Source organism: Nicotiana tabacum, chromosome 9, assembly GCF_000715075.1.
Source record: "Nicotiana tabacum cultivar K326 chromosome 9, ASM71507v2, whole genome shotgun sequence".
In the NCBI taxonomy this organism is placed as follows: domain Eukaryota; kingdom Viridiplantae; phylum Streptophyta; class Magnoliopsida; order Solanales; family Solanaceae; genus Nicotiana; species Nicotiana tabacum.
The window spans coordinates 38,915,664-38,938,691 of NC_134088.1; the positions used below are offsets into that span (position 1 = coordinate 38,915,664).

Sequence of the window (23,028 nt, forward strand, 5' to 3'; positions counted from 1 at the left end):
CTTTACGGTCAAATACCTTAATGTTAATTAGTACATATAAGCATTAAAATCATACAGAGAGATCAAGTAGCTTACCTGTTGAACATATGCGAATAATCCGAATATATAAAAATAGTAGGAACATAATTTAGATAAGTCATTAGACTTTCACCATGCTTTATTTACACATCCTAGTATGAGAAAACAACATCATCAAAGATGTATCAACCAAAATTTTGTATGACATACAACAGTCTAATATATTATTGATTACCTTAAGAAGATCATAAATAAGTTATATTCACTCCGTTTGAAAAGGAATGAACCTATTACTATTTGGGCAGTGAAACAAAATTTTCTTTGATAATATTTTTGCTAATAATTTTAAATATTTTGAATTGTTAGCTATTGTGACTTCTAGTATTTTTATATTGTTTCTGAATATGTAAACTTAATTTTTAAAAACTTAAAGAATCCATGTCCAAATTCACACTAAAAATTAGTCAACTTGACCCTTGTACTTCGAAAAGGTTCGAATAAATTAAAACATGCATATCCAATTATCTAACAGAGAATGTAAGAGAACACCAACAGTTTGTTCAGTGCTTGAAATTTTACTTTTTCAATACTCGCTAAGAGAAGTTCTTCTTTCAATATGGATTGGTGTGCAATAAACGCATGTGAGGCCGCACGGTTCGAATTTAACCAAGGAAGCACCAACAGAGAAGATGTGCCATAGGAGATTTGATTTTTAAAGAGAAAAGAATTGAAAGGTGGCAACTCTTCCCAACAGACGTGTCTCAGACATTGGAGTGTCTTCCTAAGGTAAGTTTTTTTTAAAAAATAAAATAAAATAAAATAGGATAATTAGGATAGTATGAAGGTTATTATGGTAATTTTATTTTAAAAAAAATAAAATTAAATAGGATAATTAGGATAGTATGAAAGTTACTATGGTAATTTAACTTTTTAGTTTAAGTCTTATAGAAGATGATATGATGATTATAAAAAAAAAAAAAAACGGTACAACACGTCAACACGTACACAATAACATTCGCATTTCCCTGCATTTACAACTCAGCCAGACTCCAACACCCAACCCCGCCTTCCCCCATCTCCGATCATCCTTTTCCCCATTCCCCTCTTAGAATCTGCAAATCTGACAGTGGAAAGAAAAATGTCACAAGGAGACACAATACCTCTTAACTCCACATCCCAATCGGACATTGATGAAATCGAAAACCTCATCTATTCCCATCCTTCTACTGTCCTTCCAGCTCGCCCTCCTTCTCCTCCTCGTGCTGCCATCCCTGTTTCTTCTTCTCCTTTCATGCCTTCCAATCTCCGCCCTCCACCTCCCCCTACTACCAAAACCGACAATCAGAAGCCGACACGTGTCCCTTCCGTTCCCGCTCCGCCTCCGCTGCCTTCATCAGCAGGACAGTCCAATATAGCCTCTACGGGATTCGGATCTCCGCCCAATACGCTTACCGAGCCCGTTTGGGACACGGTCAAAAGAGATCTCTCCAGAATTGTTAGCAATTTGAAGTTGGTCGTTTTCCCTAATCCGTATAGAGAAGATCCGGGGAAAGCGCTTCGAGATTGGGATCTGTGGGGTCCTTTCTTCTTCATTGTCTTCCTTGGTCTCACTTTGTCCTGGTCTGCTTCTGTTAAAAAGGTAACTCATCTACATTGCCATTTTTATGAACAATCACTGTTAATCCATTTGGTAATTTTCCCTTCCTATACGAAGGCTCCGGTTTAAATCCCTAGTTATGTCCAATTTTACATGTGTGTTGTGCTAGAAGGTACTGAATTGTGTAAACGTTCTAATATGCTCCCTAAAATTTGAAAATAAAGATAGGTTCATTTTAATTCGTACTACTTCAGTCCTAAACATATTAGACGTGTTTTAGATCAAGGGCGTCCTGTACGCTCAAATTATATCAATAGACTTCTGTACGGGGGAATAAAAAAATGAAAGCTTTGAAGATTGCGCGTGCCAGAGGAATAAAATACAAAGTAATCTATCCGCAAACGGCTCGATCAACACTTACATAGATCAAAACCATCAGTCACAAAACTTTTCATGCTACCAATCATAAGGGTTTTGGCATTTCTTTCAAAGCAGGTGCAGAAATTTTTCCAAGGAAAAGGAGAAATTTCTCATGCCTTTTCTCGTCCAGTGTAATCTTCTATAGTAATTTGTGAGAGAATGAATTATTAGCCATGTCGCTGAGAAGCCAAATAAGAGGATCTCAGCCAAAAACAACAGATATTTGAGGCATAACGGGCTATTGTGTTATCAGCCTGAAGGGTTACTCCTGTTTAATAAGCTGAAGAAATTCATAGGCAGAGTCATTTTTTGCGCACGAGTTGTCTGCACAAGTACGCTTCCCATTGACAACCTGAAATGAATCTTTGACATATGTTTTATTATCAAACATCAAACTGCTAACCACAAATATAGCGATTAACATAACATCCCTACACTGTTTCTCCTCCAAGAAGCCTAAATCCATTACCAACTTGGTAGGAGATAGCTGGTAATCGGTTGAATAGTCGAGGTATGCACAAGTTGGCTTGGACACCACTGTTATTAAAAAAAATTTGGCGTTAAAGACCTTGATTGACATTTTAAGCTCTAGAGGTAAGATACATGTCTCAATAGCGCCAATCAGAAAGCAATACCTGTTCCTTCCATTCCCACCCCGCCTTCGCTGCCTTCATCATAAGGCCTTCGCTGCCTTCATCATAAGGCCTTCGCTTCCTTCATCATAAGGACAATTGAATATAGTTGCTACGGGATTCAGATCTCCACCCAATACGCTTACGGAGTCCGTCTGGGACACGTTCAAAAGAGATCTGTCCAGAATTGTTAGCAATTTGATGCTTGTGGTTTTCCCTAATCCGTATAGAGAAGATCCAGGGAAAGCGCTTCCGGTTTGGGATCTCTGGGGACCTTTCTTCTTCATTGTCTTCCTTGGTCTAACTTTCTCCTGGTCCGCCTCCGTTAAGAAGGTAACTCGCCTACATTGCCAATTTTATGAACAATCACTGTTAATCCATTTGGTAACTTTCCCTTCCTATACGAAGACTGCGGTTTAAATCGCTAGTTATGTCTAATTTTACATGTGTGTTGTGCTAGAAGGTACTGCGTTATGTAAATTCTGTAAGTATAGTCACTATATTTTGGTAAAAGAAGAAAATAGGTTCAGCTTAGTTCACTATAGAAGGTCCCAAATATGACTATGCCAATCCCGATTAGTTGGTATCGCCTATATAGATCTTTTTCTTCCACAATGTCTACTTGTCATTAAAAGTCTGCATGGATTACAAGATATCATTAAATTTCTATAAGAGGGAAAAGTTAGGTTAACAACACTACCTCCTTTCGAGTGCTTGATTATTAAGAATATGATGTTTGATTAGTTATTATTTTTAATTGGGAGAAGGACCAAATTCCCCCTGAACTATGCGAAATGTGCTAATTTTCCCTTTATTTAAAAAAAACATTATGACTTAATTGTGGGACACGAGGCATCATGAGGTGCTAAGCTTCCGCCATTTGAAAGTAAGGGCAAATATAGCCCATTTTGGTAGCGGGAAGGGTACATTTGACCCCAACTATTAACGGGGCAAATCTGTTTCTATTTCGCATGGTTGGAAATTTTGACCCTTTGCCCATTGTAGCAAAGAGAGTATTACTTTATATTATAGCCTATTTAGCCGTGCTTCTAAAATCAGAATAATTTAAAAAGTGCTTTTCAAAAAAAGTACTTTTGGTGAGAAGCAGTTTCGCTAATCAATTTGAAAAACAATTTTGAGCAACAGTTTGTGTTTGGCCAAGCTTTTAGAAAATGCTTCAAAGTTTATTTATTTTTTTTAAAAGTGCTTTCCAAAAAGTGCTTTTGGGGAGAAACTTACTTTTTTCTGCTTCTCAAAATTTGCTTCTGCTTCTACTCAAAGCATTTTTTTTCTTCTAAAAGCTTGGTCAAACTTTGAAAAAATTACTTTTACCCAAAAAAAGCACTTTAGGCAAAAAACAAAGCTTGGCCAAATAGGCTATTAGTCTATACTAAGATTTAAATTTTTTATTTCTTCACATTTCAAACTATTGTTGGACACACTATTCCACAAAATTCAAAAGGGAGAAGGGTCAACTTTGGCCCTAAACTATGCGAAAGATTCAAATTTGTCCTTCGTTTAAAACAGTTATGAATTAATGTGAGACACGTGGCATCACGATGTCCTAAGCTTCCGCTGTTTGAAATCAAGGCAAATCTATCCCATTTTGTAACAGCGAGGGCATAATTGACTCTAACTATTAATGGAGGGAAAATTTGTTCTATTTCGCATAGTTCGAGGGCAAATTTGACCCTTCTCCCTAATTTATTTGACCGTGATTGAGTAGACTCAGAGTGTATGATGTTGTTAACTCCATGTATTACATTAGCGATAAAAAAATTAATATTATGGTTGAAAACTTATTTTTTTGGTGAAACTTACATCGAAGTTCTACATTTTGAATAGTCAAATGAATTTTAAACTCTTTTAAAGCTGTAAAAATAATGTTACCATTGGAATGGTTACTAGATTTAGAAAAGTCCAAAAGTAGAAACAATGACATAAATTAGAACTAAAGGAGTATTAATTTTTATTTGATTGATGTATAGGTTTTTCGTCTTTATTTACTTGCGTTACAGTTGTCTCGGTGAGCATTTCTGGGGAAACTGTCACGACCCAAAATCCTAACCTGTCGTGATGGCGCCTATCGTGGTACTAGGCAAGCCGACATTTCGAAATAATTCCAACACCTTTAATAGAAATGAATTAAAGCAGTTTAAATAATAAAAAATCTCATAAAAACAGGGATAAAAACCCAAAACACAACGCGGAAGTTCCCAACTATCGGGGTGTCACATAGTACATGAGCATCTATACATCACAAGTCTGGAAAATACTGTATATGATAGTCTGAAACTAAATACAATAAGCGGAAAGATAGGGAAAGAGAGACAAGGTAGCGTGAAAGTAGTGACGAGCTTCACATCGAAGTGCAGGGTGTAGCGTGAGTACAACCAACTCAGTAAGTAACAATACTAAATAAAGAACTGAAAGTAGTGACGAGCTTCACAGCTAAAGTTCAATTACAGAAATTTCAACATAGTAAGGTAGGCATGCTTTCAGGTTCGACAATTAAGGCCAAAACAGTAATTCATGTCAAGTTCAACTGAAACAGAAGATAATATCTCTCATAAATTTCAAGACAGTGTTATATGACAGCTGAAGTGCAACAATAATGAAGTCAATACATCCTCTCAGAGCAACAATCACTCAGTCCTCCCATTCACTCCAACCTCACAATCACTCTTTCCTCACAATCACTCATTCCTCTCAATCACTCGGCACTCGGCACTCGCACTCAGTAGGTATATGCGCTCACTAGGGGTGTGTGCAGACTCCGGAGGGGCTCCTTCAGCCCAAGTGCTATAACAAGCTAATCATGGCATACATCAGTAAAACATGTTGCGGCGTGCAGCCCGATCCCATAAACATCCTCACAATCAGGCCCTCGGCTTCACTCATTCATCAATCTCCCCAGTCTCTTGGGCTCTCAGAAATCATGATAAGCAGCCCAAACAACAATAATATTATGCATCAATAATGAACAATAGAGACTGAGATGTAATATACAAGTAAAACTGTGATCGAGTACAAAACACCAATTTAGCAGATAATTCAACATGTACCCGACCTTTGTGGGTTCCTACAGTGCCAACACATAGTCTAAACATGATTGCTAACATGATTTGTGGTTCAATTTCTCTAATACATGGAGAATGTACAGATAACAACAGATTATTCAACTACACAGTTCCATGAAATTTGACCAAGTCACAATTCCTAAGGTGCACGCCCACACGCCCGTCACCTAGCATGTGCGTCACCTCAAAACCAAATACATGACACGTAATATAGGGTTTTGTACCCTCAGAACCAAATTTAGAACTGTTACTTACCTCAATCCGTGCAATCTCTACTCCAACACACCCTTACCTCGCGAAACGGCCTCTGAATGCTTCGAATCTAGCCATAAACAATTCGATATAATCAATACGGGTTAAAGGAATCAACTCCATAAGGAAATGCTAAGTTATTAATCAAAAGTCAAAAATCGACTCAAAAGCCGCCCCCGGGCCCATGTCTCGAAATTCGATTAAAGTCACAAAACCCGAAAGCCCATTCAACCACGAGTCTAAGCATACCAAATTTATCAAAATCCGACACCAAATCGTCACCCAAATCCCCAAATCAAACTCTCCAAATTCCTAGCTTCAAACTCCCAATTTACACCTTAAATACACACCAACTAAGTGGGAAAATCAACGGGGAAGCAAGATTATTGATAAAAAATGAGCGCAAGAGACTTACCTCAAGAATCCCCTCGAAAACCCTCTCAAGAATCGCCCAAACCCGTGCTTGAAATGTTTGAAATGAAGCCAAAATCGCAAACCCTTGTTTTAATAATCTGCCCAGCACTTCCGCTTCTGCGACATCACACACGCATCTGCGGCTCATTCCGCTCCTGCGGTCCCTCACTCCGCTTCTGCGAGAACCCAAGCCGCCTCTGCGGACCAAGCCCATCTACCCAGTTCCGCTTCTGCGGTTCCCCTGACCGCAGATGCGGAACTCCCTATCGCACCTGCGCACCTTCCGCTTCTGCGCACCTCTCACCGCATCTGCGGCCACGCAGGTGCGGAAAACTCCTCGCACCTGCGACCACCTGCACACTCCCCTCCAACTCGCACGTGCGCAAGCCAGCCCGCACCTGCGAGCTCGCACATGCGATCAAAGCTCCGCAGGTGCTGTTACACCAGCAGGGGTCCAACTTCAGCAATCACTCAACTTCAACTTTTGATCCGTTAACCATCCGGAATCAACCGAGGCCCCCGGGACCTCAACCAAACATACCAATAAGTCCTAAAACCTCATACGAACTTAGTCGAGCCCTCAAATCACATCATACAACTTCAAAAACATGAATCGCACCCCAATTCAAGCCTATTGAAACTAAGGAAATTAAATTTCTACAAACGACGCCGAAACCCATCAAAACACGTCCGATTGACCCCAAAATTTGCACACAAATCACATTTGACATTGCGAACCTACTCTAACTTCCGGAATCGGAATTCGACCCTGATAACAAAAAGTCCACTCTCGGTCAAACTTCCCAAAAATTCAACTTTCGCCATTTCAAGCCTAATTCCACTACGGATCTCCAAATCACAATCCAGACACGCTCCTAAGTCCAAATTCTCCCAACGGAGCTAACAGAACCATCAAAACTCAATTCCGGAGTCGTTTACTCATAGATCAACATCCGGTCAATCATTTCAACTTAAGCTTTCAACCTTGAGACTAAGTGTATCATTTCATTCTGAATTCACTCTGGACCCGAACTGACTACCCCGGCAAGTCACATAACAGCTATGAAGTTCAAAATGAGCAGTAAATGGGGGAACGAGGCTACAACTCTAAAAAAAAACCGGCCGGATCGTTACAGAAACCTTCCATAGATATGTTAAAAGTTAAATGGAAACCTACCAACAGACATGTAGGTAAAATATATTTTGTTTCCGCCTTATGCATGATCTATCTAGGCGCCTGAACTTTTATTTTTCCTTTGTGAAAGTAGAGGGGGATCACTGGAAGATGTTTGTGCCATTTTGCAATATTGCTATTTTTCCATTCTCAATTTTCAATGTTTTGTACTTTCTTTTGGTTCTTTTTTTCGTCTTCCTGTTGTTGTTTTTACTTTGGTGTCCGTTAAGTATGTGTTGTATAGTCTAGAAGCAAACTTAAGTGCTATGGATTTCCTTACGAACCTTTATGCAAGTAAAAGTATGATATCTGGATTTGGCATGTTTGTTGGACGTGTTTTAGATGGATTTCTTTTTGTGACCGTGCGCGTGCATTCTTATAGTTCTGATGTATAATATGTGCAATTCTCATTTACTCTGGCACCAACGAAGTACCTTTAGACTCAATCGATCATGTCTGAAGTACAAAATAATACTTTGAAGATTACAAGTGCTAGAGGAACAAAAGGAAAAGTGTCATCCATTAGCAAACAGCTCGAAAAACTTGCATAGGCAAAATGGTCCATCAAAAACTTCCATACCAAACAAAAGGGTTGTGCATGTCTGAAGTAACTAAATTTCTCTAGCCCCATACGTATGTCATGCTGAATATCTGAAGTCTGCCTCCACAACTAAAAACCCATATCAATGGAAGTTCTTTAGCGCTCTGTGCATCACCTTGACAAGAACCCCACTCACATTTAATAATTGAGTATCAACTATCTCTTCATTTTTCTTGTGGAAGACCTAGCCAGAGAAAAGTGAGGCCTATGTGTTGCCCTTTCTCACATAGAAGTCTCATAAGAGGATCTTAGCCAAAAATAGTTGTTGTTTGAGGTATTACAGACTAGTGTGTTATTATCCGAAGCCTTATTCCTTTTTAATAAGTTGACGAAATGCACTGGCGGATTCGTTTTTCAGTCACGAGCTGCCCGCATGAGCATAGTCCCCACTACCAACCTCAAACAAATATTTGAAATGTTTGTCTATCAACGTTCGAAATTGTTAACCACAAATTATAATGATGCAACATAACATCCTTGTATCATTTCTCTTGCCAGATGCGTCCATCACCAACCTGATAAAAAATTTATTAGTAAAGACATAGTTCCTATAGCTGTAAATCTCCTTGATTCCTTTTTGAATTTGTGAAATTTCTGATTCCACGATCCAAAATAAAAAAAAGGAACATATAAATTTATAGTGTTGGTGTGCCTGGATCTATAGTAAGACATAGTTCCTATAGCTGTAAATCTCCTTGATTCCTTTTTGAATTTGTGAAATTTCTGATTCCACGATCCAAAATAAAAAAAAGGAACATATAAATTTATAGTGTTGGTGTGCCTGGATCTATAGTTCGGACTTCGGATAGTAACCATTCATGTAGAGTTTGCTGTAGCTTTCTTTCATCTAAGGTCTAGAGGTTTTTTCGCTTCTTTCTATTTTTTGATAAAGAGTTTTTTGGGTGTAACACAAAAGGTAAACATAGTTAAATAAGATATGCTGGGATGGTGTTACTCTACGAGGTAATGATTTAACTTGAAGTTGGACGTATCATACTCAAAGTTATGATAAAGATGTGGAGACTAGTTATTACACCTTTAGCCTAGAATTGGAGAAAGTAATATGCTCCTAACTATAATTAGGTCAACCCATGGAGAAAACTAGTTTATGCATCCTTTTTTAATAAACGGTGGTGTCCGGACCAGCTTGTGCGCACCTCGACTAATTCCACGGGATACATGCCACCTCCCACCAGGGACAAGTACCAGTACCAGTACCAGGTAACTTTATCCACCAAGGTTTGGACAAAAATGAAGAATCACCTCGTGTTTTTTGTCACTGTTGAGAATTGAACCTGAAACCTCATGGTTCTAACCTACTTTATTGACCACTATGCCACACTCTTGGTGTTAATAGAGTTAAACAAGGCCACACACCATTTTCTAAAATTAGAATATAAGCAAATGCTTCTTTACCCAAATAAAAAAAGAGTATCTACACAAGAGTTCACTTGTAAGCTTTAGTCACTCCTCCATCTAAACTATTACAAACAAGATCACATATTGAGTCTTAAGTAAAGTGGCCGTTTTTTTTTAAGTTTGTCATTCCTTGCTTGTTATATAATATTGGAATGAAACAGAATGAATAAAGTGGAACTTATCCAAAGGATTCATATAGCCAACTCCAACTAACTTGAGATTGAGGCATAGTTGTTTTATGCAGAGCCTACAACTTCTGTTGCTTGTGTCCCTCTCAAGTTCCAATTCTCTCTTCTTTTATTGCTGGTTCTCTTGAAAGATGGCTCTTCATTTCTCCCTGAATTTCCAGGAACATAATTCTGGCTGTTTCATCATCAAGTCCAACCAAAATGGAAGCTCTTAGGAATTGCAATTTTCAATTTTTACTAATCTAGCTTTTTATTTGCCATTATAGATCACATTGTTCTCATATTGATGGGTCCTAGACAGAATAACAACAACAAACCCAGTGTAATCCCACAAGTGGGGTCTGGAGAGGGTAGTGTGTACGCAGATCTTACCCCTACCTTATGAAGGTAGAGAGGTTGTTTCTGATAAACCCTCGGCTCAGTAAAAGCATAGACACAACAATATTAAAAAGAAATACAATAATAGATACAATAATAGAAACGAAGCTAGGAGCATTAACAACAATAAAATAATAAGGTAACCGAAGCAAAAGAAATAACTGATAGCACTATAAATTTAAGTATAAGAAAGTACGAGAATAATATTGATACTACAAGTATGAAAAGGAGATACGCTCGCCTACTAGTCTTCTATCCTAATTCTCAACCCCCACACCCTCTTATCAAGGATCATGTCCTTGGTAAGCTGTAGGTGTGCCATGTCCTGCCTTATCACCTCTCCCCAATATTTCTTTGGCCTACCTCTACCGCATTTCCTCTACATACACCTGAACTATCTCAGCCTCGCTTCTCGCATCTTGTCCATCACGGGGGCCATTCCCACCTTGTCCCGAATATCTTCATTCCTAATCTTATTTCTCATAGTATGCCCATACATCCATCTAAGTATCTTCATTTCCACTACTTTCAACTTCTGGACATGAGAGCTCTTGACTGGCCAATACTCTATCTCATACAACATAGTCGGCCTAACAACCACTTTATAAAATTTGCTTTAAGTCTTGGTGGCACATTCTTATCACACAAGACACCGGATGCGAGCCTTTATTTCATCCACCCGCTCCAATACGATGTGTGATATTATCGTCAATCTACCCATTACCTTGGATTATAAACCCAAGATACTTGAAACTTCTTCTCTTCGAGATTACTTGTGTATCAAGCCTCATTTCCATTCCCGCTGCATGAATAATGTTACTGAACTTGCACTTCAAGTACTCCGTTTTAGTCCTGCGCAATCTGAAACTAGAGGTGGACATAAAATCCGAAAAATCGAATTCCGAACCGTGCCAAATTAATTCGGTATTTCGGTACTACTTCGGTATAGCTTTTTCTGTTATTCGGTATTTCGGTACGGTTCTTGGTATTGAGGTTTTGATATTTCGGTATATCGAAATACCGAAATATTAGGCTTAATCTCAATTCCCAAATATACCAGGCCAGCCCAAGTGCCCAACACAAATCTGATTCTGCTGAGCCCAATTATTTACCTTCAATTCCAAGTGCCCTACACCCCCTTAGGCCTTAGTGACCGAGCAAATTAGGTTTACACTTTACACAATACACATTCAGTTCTAGATAATAAAGCACCATTTTTTACCTTTGCCCTTGCTCCATTGAATTCACATGGATGCATGTTTCGCTCAACATTTGAAGGCTTAAGAAATGTAAGAGATGCTGCTAATTTCTAGTGCTAACAAATTTCATCTTATTGGCTGGAGCTATAGAAGCATCATTCAAATTCAAAAGGAGTTAACTCGTTGAACTAAAACCTAGGACTCTAAATGATCTGATGTGGTCAGTTTCAAGCACTTGATTTCTGGTATCAAAATTGATAGGTCTTATCTTTACTATGACACATGCTGCATCTTTTAAAATTTAATAGGGGATACCGATTTCACTTGGTACTCGACCAAACAAACATAAGATCATTCGGAGTTTATTGCACAACTTGTAGGATCTTTCTCTCATCTTTGTCTCCTTTCATTTCTGTTATGCAAATTGATAAATCGAAACCGTACCGAAACTGCATCGGACCAAATAAGAAATACCGAATCGTACCGAACTACTTTGGTACGGTATTCGGTATGCACAATTGATATATCGAATATCGAATTACCGAACTGTAGTTCTTCAAGACCGTACCGAATGCCCACCCCCTACCTGAAACCCTTAGACTCCAGGGTCTGTCTCCAAACCTCCAGCCTAGTGTTAACATCGCCTCGCGTCTTATCGATCACTACTATGTCATCTGCAAATAACATGCACCATGACACATCGTTGCATCAATTCATCCATCACCAAGGCATTTTAAGAACGGGCTAAGGGCTGATCCCATTCCCCGGTGTAACCCAAAACAATCGAGAAGTGACCCGAATCTCCTCCCATTATTCTTACCCGCGTTTTGGCTCTATCATACATGTTATTAATTACCCTAGTGTACTCTATAGGTACACCTCTAACCTCCAAGCATCTCCGTAGAACCTCTCTTGGCACTTTGTCGTATGTTTTTTTAGGTCAATGAACACCATATGTAAGTCCCTCTTCCTCTCCCTATACTGCTCCACCAATCTCCTCACAAGATGAATGGCTTTCGTAGTCGATCACCCCGGCATGAATCCGAACTGGTTCTCAGAAATAGACACACCCCTCTTCACCCTCATTCCACCACCCTTTCCCAAACTTTCATAGTGTGGCTTAGCAGCTTAGTTTTTTAAATATCGCCTTTGTTCTTGTATAACAGGACCATCATACTCCATCTCCATTCTTCGGGCATCTTTGCCGTCCTAAAAATAACATTAGAAAACCTAGTAAGCCACTGCAAACTTGCCCTTCCCGCCTCTTCCAAAATTCCACCGGGATCTCGTCCGGCCTGGTCGCTCTTCCCCTTCTATATTACGCATAGCCCTTTCAACCTCCTCGACCTTTATACACCTACAATACGCAAAATTCTAACGAATCTCAGAGTTCTCCAAATCACCTAGCACAATATTGTCCCCATCTTCATTCAAGAGTTTATGGAAGTATGTCTGCCATCTTCGTCTATTGTGTGCCTCTTCCACCAGCACTACGCCTTTCTCGTCTTTGACGCACTTCACTTGGTCCAGGTCTCAGGCCATCTTCTCTCTCGCCTTAGCTAGCCTTTACAATTTTTGTCCCCGCTTTTGTCCTCAAGTTTTGCATACAAGCGTTCGAACGCTGCCGTCTTCGCCGCCGTAACTGCTAACTTCGCCTCCCTCTTCGCCATTTTATACACCTCCTTATTCATCCTCTTATCCTCCTCGTCTCTACTCTCCACTAACTTCGCATAAGCGACTTTCTTGGCCTCCACTTTCCCTTGGACCTCACCACCACCATTCCTCTCGATGCCCGCCAGAGTTGCCCCAAGAGACCCCAACACCTCCCTAGCTGCTTCCCTAATACAACTAGTTGTCCTATCCCACATGCTATTAGCATTGCCGCTACTCCACCAAGCCCACATCGCCAACAATTTCTCTCCCATTTCTTGAGCTCTGGTCGCAGTCAAGCCCCCCCCATTTGATCCTAGGCATGTCGTACAATACCCTTTCCTTCCTGTTCCTCTTAATCTCTAAACCCATCGCCAAGAGCTTATGTTGGGTTGTAAGATTCTCACTCGCAATAACCTCGCAGTCTTTACAAAGACCTCTTTATCACCTTTCCTAAAGAGGAAGTAATCTATATGTGTCTTAGCCACCATACCACAGAAGGTTATGCTCCTCTTCCTTCGGGAAACTCGAATTAGCTATCACCAACTCAAAAGCTTCCGCAAAATCCAAAAGCGCGACTCCTCCTTCGTTTCTGTTCCCAAAGCTAAAACCTCCATGCACAACATCATAACTCCCTGAAGTAGTCCCGATGTGACCATTGAAATCTCCTCCCACGAATAGCTTCTCGGTGTGCGGAATACCTCTCACAACCTCGTCCAAGTCCTCCCAAAAACACTACCTCCTCATCCAAGCCCACTTGAGGAGCGTACACACTAATGATATTCAAAATAAGCCCTCCAACGACTAGCTTAATCATCATCATTTCATCGTTCACCCTCCTAACCTTTACCACCTGCTTCTTGAGATCCTTATCCACTAAAATGCCTGCTCCATTCCAATTCCTCGAGCCTCCTGAGTACCACAATTTAAACTCGTCCACATTTCGCGCCTTAGATCTTACCTATTTTGTCTCTTGGGCATAAGCTATATTGATCCTCCTCTTCTTGAGAATCTCTACTAACTCTATAGACTTTGCTGTCAATGTTCCTATATTCCAAGACTCAACTCTTAACCTAGAGGCTCCCTTATCCCACTTGCCACCTTTGCCCCTCGCTCCCTCCCCCAGCCCCAACCGAGGACGTGACCCTAGTCTACCATCGATCACCAGAGCCACTAAAGCAGGAATAAACTAATAGGAGGCTAGCTTACTAAATATGACAAATCCACTACATTATAATAAATGGTCGGCAGTCCAACACGCACAAAGTGTAATCTAATCAATAATAAAGCTAAAAACAAGAATCGATAACAAACATAAGCAAGCAAGTATAACGAGTGAAACATACTATAACGAAACATGAAATATAGAATGGTTGGTAATTGGCAATGTCAAAGTATTGCTGCCACGCTTCTCCACGCGATGCTCCTAGCATCTGCGAGTCTGGATTGTATTCCGCAATGCCAAAATCAAAATTTCTGTGTGCACAGGCCGCCAGTGCCGCCTGTCGGAACTCTCCTCGCTGCCAGTACTCCTAGATGGTTGCCGGAAACTCGGCCTAGAATCCTATCAAAGAAAAAAAAAGAAGAAGAAATGCAAAATAAGACTCCAAATAAAAAGAAAGGAGATGGAGAGAAAGCTTAGCCGTTGCCTGAAATCTGGTCGACGGCGGAGAAGACGGCTGCCGGTGGCTTTGCTGCTTCTGGGTGGGGGTGGCGGTTTCGGTTGCTGGTGATGCTCTCTTGGTGGTGCGGTGGACGGGGAGATGGAGAAAAAGAAAGAGAAGAGGTGCGCCTGTGGGGGAGAGAGAGAGATTGTTGTCACCAGTGAAGAGGGAGGTCATTGGTGGTAGTGGTGGACGGTGGGTAGTAGAAAGTAGCGGGAAAGAAAGGAGCCGTTAGGGCTGCTATAACATGGAGAGAGAAGAGCGAGATTGGTTGCTTATTTTTCTCTTTAAGTTAAATGCCTTGTTAATGTATTTGATGGGTCCTAGACAGAAGTGCGGATATTCATTTCTTCTGCTGAGCAACTTCTGTAGCTAATGATTGTTCCAAACTAGTCATCCTGATGTCTTTTTGTGGACACACTCTATGAACTTGATAGGGGGTCTTAAACGTAGTTGCTTGGTTACAAATGATAGAAAAATAGTGTGAATTGAAAGGTGTAAATGGTTGTATGTTTACTTTGTGCATTGAACTCCACCTTGCCTCGAGTTTGCAACGAACTCCTCCTACCTCTCTAATGCACCTTCGACAACTTATGTGATGGTGGACAACTCAGTTGCTAAGACTCGGGTGCGGGTCTGCGATACGGGTGCGGATCTAGAGGTCGGATTCTTCATCACATAAATTTTAGGATTTGAGGATATGGATACGGGTGTTGGGAATGGTCAATAAATGTATATTACGGCATATAGAGCCTGTTTGGAAACCCATCTAGGAATTAATTTTTGTGTAATTTGATGTAATTACATAATTTAGCATGTTTGTTTGCCAATGTAATTACTTGGTCAGCATGGAATTGGGCGTAATAGAAGGGGTATAACTACTCTCTCCAATTCCCAAGGAGTATGTGATAATTGGTGGTAATTACACTGTGCAATTACAAGTTAATGTAATTTTTCTTATTCTCTTTCATTTTTTTCGAATATATTAAGTACTATTCTTTTTACATTATTTCTCTTCCATTTCTCTCATTCTCATTTTCAACCTTCACGTGTTGCTTATGGTGTGCTTCTATATAATTTTGCAACTTCTCATATTTTGCTTTTTATTTATTATTTTTATATTCTCTTAAGGTGTGTTTGGTACGAAGGAAAATATTTTCCAGAAAATATTTCCAATTTTCCCATGTTTGGTTGGCCTAAATGTTTTGGAAAATATTTTCCTCATGAACTCATTTTCCTCCAATTGGAGAAAAATGTTTTCCCTATTAAGTGAAGGGAAAACATTTTCTAAAACTACTTCTCAACCTTCCCCATCCCCACCAACCCCCACTAACCTCGCCCCACCCCCACCTACCCACCCCACCCCCATCCTAAACAAAAATATTATTAATAATATTTTCTTTTCATGTTATAGATAGATTTTTTTTTTCATTTTAACAAAAACAATACTTTCTTTTCATGTAGAAAAAGTATTTTTTATCATTTCAACAAAAAATATATTTTCTTTTCATGATGTAAATTTTTTTTTTCATTTCAACAAAATGAGTATTTTCTTTTCATGATGTAGAAAAAGTATTTTCTTTTATTTCAATAAAATGAGTACTTTATTTTCATGTTGTAGATAGACTACTTTCTTTTTCAACCAAAAAAGAATATTTTCTTTTTAGTTATTGAGCACAAATTTTAACGTTTTTTTTTTGCGTAAAAAAGTAAAGCAGCACATTAGTTCCTTTGAGTTTGTGAATTTTTAGAGAATTTGGGGGGGAGGGGTGAGGAGAGTAGCATAAAAAAAATATTTTCTACTCTCTAACCAAACACTAGAAAATATTTTCCACTCACCAACTAAACAAGGGAAAATAAGTGATAAAATTACTCATTTCCATGAACACAGTTTCTAGGAAACATTTTCTATGGAGAACATTTTCCTTCATACCAAACACACCCTTAGTTGTTAAAGACAATTTCGTAATTTACTTTCTTTGTTTTCTATCATTAGTATCAACATTAATTAAGAAAAAATGCTTTCTAAACTCAAATCTATCTTTTTATAATTTAAAAAGTGCAAAAAATCATAAAACTCATTATATTCATATGAGTTTGTAAAAAATTAACTTTATAATTGAAATTTTTATTAATTATTGTAAGTTAAGATATTTTTTGAAAGATAGTCAAGATACCGATTATTCTTTACGATATTAGTTTCCAATTTACAATTATTTAATACTTTTATTTTAAAGAAAACATTCAATTTAAATACCTAATTACAAATAATATCTGATAGTATTTCTTATATATATCTGATAGTATTTCTTATATATTAGTTTCCAATGTATTTGTCACACGTTAAATTTTGCTTACATTGCATTTTACTAGTTTATTTTCTTATCATTAGTATAAATATTTATCATAAAAAATACTTTCTAGGCTCATATTTAACTTTCTTATATTCACATGAGTTGGTAAAAGTTAAATTCGTTATTGGTATTTTAATTAAATAATTTAAAGTAACAATAATATTTATTTGGAAGTTACCAAATGGTTTTATTATATTTTTTATCAATTTATAGTTTTTTAGTATATTTTTAGAGAAAAAATATTTATTTTAAATACCTCATAATAATTAATATTTGACATTTATTTGATATCTATTATTTACACATATGTTTGCCACACAATGAAACTTACCTATATGTTAATCTCAAAGAGTTTATTTTACTATGTAATTACACTTGTCCAACCAAACATGGCAGTGAGAATTACACTGTAATTATGTTCTGGCAAACAAACATGTCATTGTAATTACTATATTGTGTAATTACCAGGATGTGTAATTACTAGCATAGTAATTATACAGCTTGGTAATTGCACATGACTTTCCAAACAGACCTATAAAGTATATATTTCGATTAGTTAAAGTTATTGAACTAAATTCTTTATAAACACCTAATATTGTATTCATAAGCTATCTCGCGTGGTGGAAAAGCATTCGTATACTTTATATATATGGCATAAACCATAAATCAAACCAAATACTCCATTAATCTATACTTCTCGGTCTTAGGATGTAGTCAAAGTACCCAAGGTAAGTTGACTAAATATGGTGTGGATTCCACACCCACACCCATATTGTGTTGACCCGGGTGCGGTAGAGATTTTGAAGAGTCCACGCAACATAGGTGGGCAATTAGGTAACTGTGAGTAGATAACAGATAGCAGATGGTCATAGAGAGGAAGTTACAAGAACTGATCTGGCCATTTTGATAGCTTTGCTTAGAGGTGGCAAAATGGTTAAAAGAAAACAGTTATCCACCCATATTATCCATTAAAAAATTAGGTTGGATAATGAACTTTTTAAAAACGGGTCGAATATGGATAAGAACTATATTATCTGCTTAGAAAATGGATAACCAATGGATAACTAATGTGTTTAACTTTTACATTTGTAAAGCCTCAAATTGGGGGTTTCTTAAGTTTGGGAGACTAGGAATTCTCCCATAAGTGATCTCATATTCAAGAAGCCATGGATAATATTGATATCCATAATTATCCGCCGGATAACCCGTTTTTTATCCGTCTCAAATACGGGTCAGGTCGGATAATTTATCCTTTTTTTTGAATTACCCGTTTTCGATCCTGCTTATATCGGACTCGACCCGCCCGTTCACCGCCCCTAGCTTTGCTAAATAATCAAAAGTTGAGAAAATCAGGTATTTAGTAGTTAAAATTTTAAAAGCAGTAGTGGTGGAAGAGAATATGCAAGAAAGGGAAATTGAGTATGCACCAAACTCTCACAAGGATGCAAATAACAAACATCTGGTTCTAGATTCATATTCCTTTTACAAAGAAAACTGTTAAAGCTTGTATATATGATGGAAGACAAGTGTCATGTGTACTTTATAGACTCCAAAACTTGTTTTCTACAACTAAGACTTGCAGGGAAACTAACCTATTCAACCAGTAAGATGTCGGTGCGTATTTCAGTATACTTGGGGCAAAACATGAAACAAAGAACACAGTACAACTTACAATCTTTTGGAGTAGATGTGGAAATTATCAAAATAAAGGGGCAATCCGATGCGCTAAACTCCCGTTATGTGGGGGGTTAGGGGAAGGGCCTGACCACATTGGGTCTCATGTACACTACCTTACTTTTCATTTCTGCAAGAAGCTATTTTCGTTGCTTGAACCCGTGACCTCCCGGTCACACGGCGACAACTTTTACTGGTGCGCCCAGACTCCTCTCTGTGGAAATCATCAAAATGCTCTTAACTAATTGACTCTAAAGCTCCTCTATGTGGAAATCATCAAAATACTCTTAACTAATTGACTCTAAATCTCCTAAAGAAAGCAATGGCAGTAATGTTTTGAGGGCATATACTACTTTGTTTTACTACTCCGTTAGGCAGCTGCTGTCAACTACTCTTGGTGCAAATTCAATCAAGAGTATTGGACTTCTTATTTTTCTTCTCGCTTAAAGCAATCACAAACAAGTATAGTTGTCACAAACCTTTCCTGTTGCTTTCCGAAAGGCACCTCATGTTCCCATTCTTGCAAAGTGGTCTCCAACTATAGGCGTGCATTCCCTATCTTAGTCTCTATATGATAATATGGTTCCACCAATAAACTTCTTAATTTATGTTGGTTTTCAGCTCATGAGCATGGTTCTCAAAGAGGCTTTTCTTCTGCTAAACCAATTGGCTGTACTCTTTCTGGCATTCAAACCACTAACTCGGTTATACATTTAGACATCTTTAGTGTTTGATGGGCCACCTGTCCATTTACTAGTCTTAGACAATATAGTGCTCAAACATTTATGTAGTCTTACATTTAAAAAAAGAAAGTAAAGTAGTCTTACAATAGAAACAGCTAAGGCATGTGCCTTAGGACCACATAGTTAAGTAAAAACTCCTTTATTATATGGAAAAGGACCTTGAACTCTCTGTATCCAAAAAAGAAAAAAACAAGGGAACCTTAAACTCCTCTGGTTCATTAACTGACAAGATTTCTTTTCATAGATGCCCTACAGGCTTTATATCGTATCAAAAGAGGCCTTACAGACCAAAGAGAATTTTGCACTTTAGAGTGGCTTATCGAGGAGAAATCTTTTACTCCTAAGCACAAAATCGCTCAGTTATTGTGCATGTCAATGTTGATAGTTCTTAGTCATGTCTAAGTGAACCTTCAGTTGTTTTTGCCTTTCGTTTTTTCTGCTGTTACTAGTCGCCTGTCATATGACATGGTGAGAAGTTACCTATCTAGCTTGACAACGATGCTTCTGTGGGCCCAAGGATAAACCATTAGGAGGTTGTCGAGTGTCAAGAGGAAACACTTTTTGTGTAGATACTTTAGTTATCTCATACACATTTAATTGAAAGAATAATCTAAGATCATTTTATGTAACTGTTAATAATTGGGTCAGTCTGATACTTGCCCAAACATGACATGCTGTCTTGTTCTGGGCGCGCCTTCTATTTTTCTAGTTCTTTTATACTTCATGTAGGTGCATGTGGTTATGTAGCTGACTGGAAATAGCTTGCATTATTATATAACTGAACCAAGCTAGCTTGGACAGAGGCTTGTATGATTGATTAATTGATATTTAGTTGCCCATTGTCTTGAGTGATTTACAGACTCTCTATGATTAACAGGTGGACTAACAGATTCATTTTTCCTTAAATTTTCTTCCAGTCTGAGGTTTTTGCTGTTGCATTCGCTCTGCTGGCCGCTGGTGCTGTCGTTCTGACATTGAATGTCCTGTTGCTGGTAATGACTCTTTCTCAACCCATCCATCTAAAAGAATAAGGGCAAAAAGAGAATAACAAAAGAAAATGTAACACCCTAAAGTTGGGTATGTTTAATGATTTTTAGGCAGTTAGTAGACATGATAACGATGCAAAGAGATATGACATATTTAATGGATAGGGTAAAGGATAGCTAATTAGTCCCAAGGAACACAAGTCCGTAGGCACCTGTCAGAAAAGGAAAACCATTGTATAGGCACTTGTGAGAAAAGGAACCCAGTTCGTAGTCTTATACAACAAGTAGCAGTTTATTTTTAAAACAATTCTAAAGGATATGGGAGTTACGGAAATAATTTAAAGGCGAAATACATAAACGGCCCCTTTAAGTTGTCCTCAACGATCAACTGAACACCTCAACTGAGGCCATTTCCAGCTAGATACTTTATTTATTCACAAAAGAAGATCAACTAAACACCCGACCATGTCAGCCCCCATTGCGTGAAAATGCACTCTCTGGGACGCGAGTTGCTTACCTAAATTTAGGTTTTTTCTTTTTTGTTTCCTAAAATAATGTGGACCCCACCTAATTTTCACATCCCCTTCTCCTCCAATTCTCTCCTCCACCATTCAACACCCTTCTCTACCCTAAATCACCTCTGCCTCCATTACAAAAGAACAAAATTACCAAATATATCATCACACCAATTCAACAAATTTTTGAAATAGTATTCAAAATGGAGGTTCTTGGACAGGATGAGGATTTGGTTGGGGTCTATAATCAGTTCCATTTTATGGACAGGTTGGGGTCTATAATCAGTTCCATTTTATGGACAGAAACTTCACAACGCTTTCAGCCAAATTTTAATTTAGTTTATTGACTATTACTATCTTAAACAAAGCACAAAATCGGTCTAATGCCATCTTATTCGGATTTGTTTTTTTGGTACTTCGTACTAACCAAACCCATTCTTCTCTTTCGGCGAAAGAGATGAGCTTTTTCCGGCGAGGTCCGTCAATGATTCCTTAGTGGGTTCTCTGTTTTGGTTATTCTTTGTTGTTTCATATTTGTATTAGTTTTATGGAAAGATTTTAGATTTTGAATATGGATGGGTAAATTTTGTATAGGGCGTGTGGGAGAAGAAGGTGGGAAGGAGAACAGGAAGAAGATGAAGTTGGGGGGGGGGGGCAGAAGAGGGGCGGAAGGAAGAAGATGAATGCGGGGGGTGTGGTGGGGGAGGGTGGCGCTGGTTTTGAGTGGAATGAAGAAGATGAAGTTTGTGGGGGGGGGGGGGGGGGAGGGAGCGCTGCTTTGGTTAAACTGAAGGGAAAAGGTCTTTAAATTCATTTTCTTTTTTGGTTAATTATATATGTGTTAAGATTTTATTATAAATTACACGTGTAGTACACTAATTGGCTCATTTGCCACGTCATCGGCAAGTGTAACTCACGCATATGATCTGTTGCACTCGGGTATTTACTCGATCTACTTAATAGACACTTGAAGTGTCTAAATGATAAAGGGATCGGTTGAGGTGTTCAGTTGATCGTTAAGGACAACTTAAAGGGGCGCTTTATGTATTTCGCCTAATTTAAATGATGTTTCTTTACTTCAGATGGATTAATGATTTTGATCTGCAGGGCGGTCATATAATCTTTTTCCAAAGTCTCAGTCTGCTGGGTTACTGTCTATTCCCACTTGATGTTGGTGCCCTTATTTGCATGCTAAAGGACAATGTGATCTTGAAGGTGGTTGTGGTATGTGTTGCACTAGCTTGGAGCTCTTGGGCTGCATACCCCTTCATGAGTACAGCTGTGAACCCTAGGAGGAAAGCTCTTGCCCTGTATCCTGTAGTTCTCATGTATGTATCTGTTGGATTTCTCATTATTGCCATTGATTGATGTCAGTCATGCCTATTATATTAAAATTGTATCCAGCTTGATAGAAGGACATTGAAGTGGGGATATAATGTGTTGGACATTTTGATTACCTCAAGAATTTTTGTTGATATTTTTGGTACTGCCTCTGATATCTCACACTTTGTACTGCTGTCCGAGAAATGTCATATACATCTAGCTATGTCTGGTGTTATCTTGTAAAAGCATGAAATACAGTCTTCACTGTAAAAGAGATCTGTTATCGGTATGCCTTGACAAAGAGATGTATTATGTCAATGCCTCTGAACACTATGGTTATGTACTAGTGTCGTTAGTGCAATGTGTCAACCTTTTTCCCTGGTTGATTATCTTCAGGCAGTCATGATTAAAGAGGTAAAGGGAAGCCTTCTCTCCTTTTTTCATTGAATAATAGAAGGGTAGCAAAGTCTATATAGAATCATAAACCAGTATTTGTAGTTGCAACACTTCAACGAATAAAAAGGTACAAGCGTGCAGCGTAATTTCTCGATATTTCTATAACTCTTTCGTTTCTAATTTCATTTTTTGCTTCTCCAATGATTTTTGTTGGGATCATGATTATTGTTGTTGTTGTTGTTGTTGTTGTAAGCTTCTGTTTTGAACAAAAATAAAGCTACATGTTTGTGAAAAGAAGTTGGTGCTTAATGGATTTACAACGTCCGGTACTTACTCTTTCTACATTCCACT

The 23,028-nt window shown here is 38.4% G+C and overlaps 1 protein-coding gene across 1 annotated transcript; it reads left to right on the forward strand.

The window, feature by feature from the left end:
• Nucleotides 1-1,004: 1,004 nt before the first annotated feature.
• Nucleotides 1,005-22,433, forward strand: LOC107793956 (protein YIP4b). Its single transcript, XM_016616407.2, has 3 exons — nt 1,005-1,657; nt 20,375-20,449; nt 22,066-22,433. The coding sequence occupies exons 1-3, from the start codon at nt 1,157-1,159 to the stop codon at nt 22,324-22,326; spliced, it is 837 nt and encodes a 278-aa protein (XP_016471893.1). The 5' UTR covers nt 1,005-1,156; the 3' UTR covers nt 22,327-22,433.
• Nucleotides 22,434-23,028: the final 595 nt, after the last annotated feature.

Bases quoted from the DNA above. Each gene is read 5' to 3' on its own strand.
- LOC107793956 (XM_016616407.2), top strand. From the start codon at position 1,157: ATGTCACAAGGAGACACAATACCTCTTAACTCCACATCCCAATCGGAC. The intron at 1,658-20,374 runs GTAACTCATCTA...ATTTTCTTCCAG, and splicing joins GGTCTGCTTCTGTTAAAAAG to TCTGAGGTTTTTGCTGTTGC. The intron at 20,450-22,065 runs GTAATGACTCTT...TTTGATCTGCAG, and splicing joins CATTGAATGTCCTGTTGCTG to GGCGGTCATATAATCTTTTT.